The sequence below is a fragment of the Castanea sativa genome, chromosome 9, assembly GCF_040712315.1.
Source record: "Castanea sativa cultivar Marrone di Chiusa Pesio chromosome 9, ASM4071231v1".
Lineage (NCBI taxonomy): Eukaryota > Viridiplantae > Streptophyta > Magnoliopsida > Fagales > Fagaceae > Castanea > Castanea sativa.
In genome coordinates, this window is record NC_134021.1 from 17,348,666 (window position 1) to 17,355,308 (window position 6,643).

Sequence of the window (6,643 nt, forward strand, 5' to 3'; positions counted from 1 at the left end):
TTCAGGGAATGTTAGATCCATCACCAACCCACCATCTAGCTTCCTTAAGATTTGAATTTTCCTGATTTATAATGTTTCTCCAAAACCAAGAATGGTGGGGTTTGGGAGAGCATTCATGTATGGAGCACCTAGGGAAAATTTTAGATTTATGAGTCTTTCCTAGCAAAGATTGGGGATTGTGACTTATTCTCCAAAACTGGGTGGCAAGCATGGATTGGTTGATTAATTTGAATATTTTAAGACCAATACCCCCTTCCAATTTGCTCATGCAGACTGTGTTCCAATTCAACATATGCATTGATAGGCCAAGAATATATCGACCCCTTGTGATAAATTAATTGATTAATTAGCCAAGTTTATTAATTAATCAAATTAACATGCAATATACATGGCAGCACAAACAAATCACCAACTAAATAAAATGCAGCGAAAAATAAAGTTGACAGGGTGATTTATTTTCGAATGGGGAAAACCTCCAAGGCAAAAACCCCACCTGGTGATTTTAAGGTCACCACTCTCGAGAATTCACTATTATCACAATAAGCGGTTACAAGTAAAGGAATCTCAGTACCTTATACCAACCTACAGTTGAACCCTAACCCCAATACCCAATTGGACTTGTTTTGTAGCGACAATTTCTCCTTTTAATGCACGGCTCCCAGTACGTGACTAACCAGTAGATGCGCGGATCCCAGTACGCGACCTAATCACCAACTTGAGAAGGATATTGGCTGTAAAATTCTTCAGTTCATCACACGATGAAGATCACGAAGTTGCTTGGTCACAAAATCCTATAGTGTACAAACATAGCAGCTTCTTCAAGAAGAACTAGGGTAAACTAGGTTTCTGGTCACAATTTGCATGAACAACTCTTTGCTTCACACTCGTGCAATTGTGCTCACTATGACAGCCCTTAAAATAATCCTTATATATGTTTAGGGTTGTGAGAAAAGAAAGCCTAAACACATACTCACGGATTGAAATGAAATCAAAACTGAAAATCTGATTTTTATAATTCTCGATAGATACCCTATCTGTCGAGCAGCTGTCGAGTTTCGGGCTTAGACAACTTTTTAAATCTCAATAGATACTAGTTGTCAAGATTTAAAATCCAGCACTTCATCACTTGATTCCTGGACAGATTTGCATGGCTTTAACACTTGAACTTGAAACCTTGTTCCTTGAAACATTAAACACATCTTAGATCCACCCAATTACAAGTAAAGTGCGTTTTGTCAAAGGATTAGTCAATACATGATGACACATATTCTTAACATGAATCACATATGTCCTAACATGCATTTTTTTAACCCCTTGATCATGACCCCACCAAAAGTCTCTGATAACAGAATCCAATTTCTTGCAAATAGTATTAGGGACTTTGAAGCATGAAAAAGTGTACAAGGGGATTGATTGAAGGACAGAGGAAATAAGAGTGGTTATGCCATCCTGGGAAAGAAGCTTTGTTTTCCATCCTTGTAACTTAGAAGTTAATTTGTCCACCAAGAAATGGAAGTTAGCTACCCTCTTCCCCCTTAATTTAAAATCTAGGCCAAGGTATTTGCTAGGAGTATGAACCAAATTGACTTGTAAAGACCTTTCAAGAGAGGTTTGATCATCACTTGACATATTGGGGGAGCAGAAAAGGTCAAATTTAGCTAGATTTATATTCTGGCCTGAAAGAGCACAGTACCAATTGAGGATCCTTTGGATATAATCTAGAGATCTATTATCCTTTTTGAAGAAAAGAATGGCATCATCAGCAAAAAAAAAAAAAAAAGGTGTGTAAAGGTGCATCCATTCCTACCTATTCTAATCCCCCTGAATCTCTTTCCTCTGTTTAGCTTTTAAGAAGGATAGGGAAAGGACATTTTCTCATAAAAGAAAGAGATAAGGGGATATGGGATCCCTCTGCCTTAAGCCTTTGAATGTATATAAATCATTCAAACTAGGTAAAATGTTGAAAGAGCATTTTGGTGGTGAAATTTTTTTGAGAATGATGATCAGAAACAAAACACATTTGACAATGTCTCTCTTGTTGAATGTTACACGAATTAATTTTACCTAACTGCTTATTCCTTAATGCAGAAAATGACTGCACATAGAAGATGGAAAGCTTATAGGGGAGATAGCACAGACTCTAAAGATTTACTCTTCGGTGCTAAGACTAAATTAGATGTCTTTTTAGCACATAACACGAAAGAAAGGTTTGTGAATTCAAGGTTGAAGGAAGTTGGTTCAAAAAGTCTTATGTCATTTATGCTGGAGACACTTCTATGGTCATCGCCAGAGTAAGATATTCACCACACATACACAAAACCTTTCCCTTAATTGCTAAAAAACATATCATAATATATGATTAATTTAATCAGTTGTCATGGTTGGTTTAGATAGTTGTATTTAGGAGAAGAGATTTTAATTTCAATTTTCAATAAGTCTAGGGGGAAAACATTTTTCACAACTGTTGTGATTAATCATTGATGCATGAAAAAAATGATATTAGTAATGGGTTTTGGTGAAAGTGGTATTACTTCAATCATGAGTTATGACAAAATAGTGTACCTACCATCATTTTTGAATTATTAGTTTGAATGATTTATATACATAATGAGAGGATGCTTTTGGCTATCTCTATTGGTGGAATTTATGAACGAATTTTAATTGTATCAATACGTGGATTTGAATTGGAGCACCATAAAGTGGTTTTTGAACTTTTCCTATACAAGACAATAAGGTATAATTTTAATATGTTCAGGCAATTGCATTTTTTTTTTTTTTAACGAAATAAATTGCTGCTCCTTAAATTGGTTGTTGTAATCTACTAATCTTGTTGCAATTGGGGAATTTAGTACGCAATTATAGTGAATAAACTTAAACTAGTTCATTTGGTAATTGTGGGAATTGCAGATGCGTAAGAAGCAAACAGCTGAAAGCATCTTGATTAGAAAGGATTACTTCATGGTGACAGTTTATCCTGATATCGATTATGCATTTATAGTTGCGCTAATTGTGATTCTAGATGAAATTAACCACCCTAAACACGTTGACAGTGGTGCCGGTTGAGACTTGAGATTGTTAATTTGAAGCTGCTATGAATGGAAACAATAAATTTGTATGATGTATTATTATAAGTGAAGTTTGGCTTGTAATCTTTTTCTTCTTTCCCTGCTTTTCTATTTTTTTTTAATGAGAGAAAAGTATATTGAACATCCTATATTACATTTTGTTTGGATATTTTTTAATTAATAAATATGAAGCCTTTTCAAGTTAAAATTTTTTTTGTTTCTTGTAAATTCTGGTGTTTTCAATAAAGACATTTATTAGAGATAGGTTTCAATTCCCCGAGAGGGTTGGAATTCGCCTTCCCCCTGAAGAGGAAAGGGCTTGTCATTTCTCACCTAGGGTAGTGTGCTTTTACGAAGCAGCTTTCCAGTGCAGTCTTAGGTTTCCCGTCCACCCCTCTGACCTGGGGAAGTGTGCATTCAATACCTCGGACGCTCACGAATCAGCCAATAAGACCGTTAGAGACCCATCAAAGCCCACATTGAATGGGCCCAAAGGTGTTACAAAATAGGCACTTATGCCACCATAAATAGGGCACAATGGCTAGAAGAAAAGGAGATATATAAGATACACTTCAGAACTAAGAAAGGTACATACACATGCACATACGCTAGAACACTAATACTTTATATATTTACTCTTGCTCTCATAAGCCCTCTCTGCCAATCCATTTACTGACTTTACCATTAGAGACTCTGTGGCCAGCACCACACCAGCGACCATTCAGAGAGGATTCCATCCTTAACCTTGCAGTTATTGAGACGAAGCCCGTGCTGACCTATCTAGATGAACCTACTTGACTGACGAACTCAGAACCATCAATTCTTAATCTACATTCTGGTATAAGTTTGCCTCAATTAATTTCAATAGCAAATTTATGTTCGAGTGGCTAAAATCTCCTTTGAAATATTTTGCGATTAGGAGAGGGTTGGAAGACACAAAGTTGGATTCAAGGTTTTTCTTTAGGTTCCGATAGCTGTCTTCATTTTCGAAAGATTAGGTTTAAATTTGATGTAGGGTTTAAATTGAAATACAGTTTGGGCCAGAGTTTATTATAAAACCAAACTCTTGAAGCAAATCTCAAAATTTCTCACAAGAATTTTGGTTGACTGAGACTTTACTAGGAGATTTTGTCTAAAATCAGCTCACACAACCATTGTCTTTACTTTGCACGATCGAGATCCTCTTTGATGCACAATGTACCAAAACTTCAACTTTAGCCTTCATTACCTACTCTTACTTAAATCGATCCTAACAATTACAAAGAAATTTGGCATGGAACTAGCAACAGTAACCGCTCTAACATTTTGGAACAAACAACTAATCTAATAACAATACTATATAAAATACATAGAAGCATTTAACCATCACCACAATCAAGCAATTTAAAAAATAAAAAGAAAACATTTATTCCTAAATTGAATTTAGCAATCAGCCATCAGAAATTTTTGAACCAACAAGCTTGTCAAGTGCCAAGGAAGTCTTACACCTTTTTGGTTTTTTGTAATAATCTACAGTAAAATAATATAGAAAAGCTAATTCAAATATGTCAAGAATCTCGTTAGACAGAGAGGACCATTTTAGGCACTAAGTACAATGTGTCCTGTATATTTTGCTCTGGATAATAAGAGTCAAAATCCGATTTATTCAGGTTTTAAAACATTGCATCTTTGCCTCATCCCAACCACATTTAACGGTTCCTCACACCGATAAAAAGGAAGCCTTACATAGATTCCAGCATATATATAAAGGCAAAATATTACGTGCAGAGGCAAATGATACTTTCCATTTCATAATTTAATTAAATACTATAAATCTAAAGATTTACTAAGTGCCAAATAATCCTATTCCTATAAAAGAAGTCTCATATAGATATTCTATCATCAACAATATAAAAGAAGCCACCCTTAGATTAGGTGTCTTCAACCCAAATATGTATTTTCTCATTATCTAAGTGCATAAAAATAGATCGAAGTAGACCAAAATGAGAGGAAGTGATCCGAATGGACCGAATTGGACCAGATGGAACAAAATGGAAAAATGGACATGATAGGACTGAATAAGATTGAATGGACCGACTTATCAACAAAAAAAAAAAAAAGATTGAATGGACCGAAGTGGACATAATGGACCAAACATGAACAAATTGGACCGAAATGGATAGACTGGACCAAAGTAGACTGAATAGAACCAAATGGACTCAATAGGACGGAATGGCCCATATAGAACTGAAGTGGATCAAAGTGGATAGAATGGACCGAATAGGACTAATGTGGACAACATGGACCGAATAGGACAACAGTGGACTGAATGGCTCGAATATGACTAAAGTGGATCAAAGTGGACTGAATAGGACCAAAGTCAACAGAATGGACTAAATAGGACCGAAGTGGACAGAATGGGACCAATGTAGACCGAATAGAGCCAATGTGGACTGAATGGACCGATTAAACAGAATGGACTGAATAGGACTCGAGTGGACCAAATAAAACTTTTGAATATATATTATTTTTTTTTTGCATTTTTAGGCATGGTTTTAAAAACCGGATCGGACCAACCAGTTCAACAGGGAACCGGCCTTCAATTTGGTCTGGTTATGGCCAAAAACCAAAAATAGCTTAAAAACCGGGAAATCATGAAAATCGGCTAGTTCAATTGGAGAACCGGAAACCGGCGTGGTCGAACCCATTATTGACCGGTTGGGTTTTTTTGTCATTTTCCCAGCCTAAAACTACGTCGTTTGGGCTAAAAACTAACCCTAAAGACTCCTAAACACTCGCATCTCACGCTTGACACCTCTCAATGCCTCATCTCACGCCTAACTCTTTGAAATCAAGCTCTCTCAAGCTCTCTTCCTCTCTGCCTCACTCAAACTCAAGCTCACTCTCTCTGAAATCATGAATATCCCTCACTCTCACAGTCTCACCTCACGCCGCAGCTAGGAAGACCAAAGGGTGTAGGTTCCGTGACGACCACCTCCCCGAATCGGCCGACCAGTCATCGAGACTCGCCAACTCCAACTTTGACTCCCTTAAGTTCGAGGATGGCCCTGGTCCTCATTGATGTCAGTCTCTCTTTTCTATTTTAGGGTTTCATAATTAAAGTTTGTATTTCTAGGGTTTTGGCTAATGACTTTTGATTCATTGTTGTGATTTCACATTGATTTGTGTTTTCTTAATGAGGATTGTAGGGTTTTTGAAATGTTTAGTAGCAGAATGATTGAGAGACAGTTGAATTTGGGGATCAAATAGATGAGTGTTTGGGTTTAAATTAAGTTGAGAGAGATTTGGTTACTTCCTGTTGAAATTTGGTTGCAAGATTGGGTCTTTGGTTGAATTTAAATTCAAATCTTGTGCCTTCAAATTGACTTTTGTGTCTTCCTAGTGAGAAATTTGGGGTTTTTGAAATGTTAGTCACTGGCACAACTGGAACAGGGGTTGCGTTCTTATTAAACTCCACAACTGGAGGAGTCACCTGTATCTTAAAGACCGTCCTTTCATCATCATAAAAAATGAAAGCAAGACACTCACTGAAGATAGCAAAAGTCAAATTCAGAAACTTGTTATATATTGGCACTCTT

At 36.5% G+C, this 6,643-nt stretch overlaps 1 protein-coding gene across 1 annotated transcript; it reads left to right on the top strand.

Annotated features, from left to right (window-relative positions):
• Positions 1–2,091: 2,091 nt before the first annotated feature.
• LOC142608849 (protein LURP-one-related 10-like) lies at positions 2,092–3,063 on the top strand. Its single transcript, XM_075780510.1, has 2 exons — positions 2,092–2,232; positions 2,908–3,063. The coding sequence occupies exons 1-2, from the start codon at positions 2,092–2,094 to the stop codon at positions 3,061–3,063; spliced, it is 297 nt and encodes a 98-aa protein (XP_075636625.1).
• Positions 3,064–6,643: the final 3,580 nt, after the last annotated feature.

Coding starts and splice junctions, on each gene's coding strand:
- LOC142608849 (XM_075780510.1), top strand. CDS start 2,092: ATGACTGCACATAGAAGATGGAAAGCTTATAGGGGAGATAGCACAGAC. Junction 2,233..2,907: donor TGAATTCAAGGTTGAAGGAA/GTTGGTTCAAAA, acceptor TGGGAATTGCAG/ATGCGTAAGAAGCAAACAGC.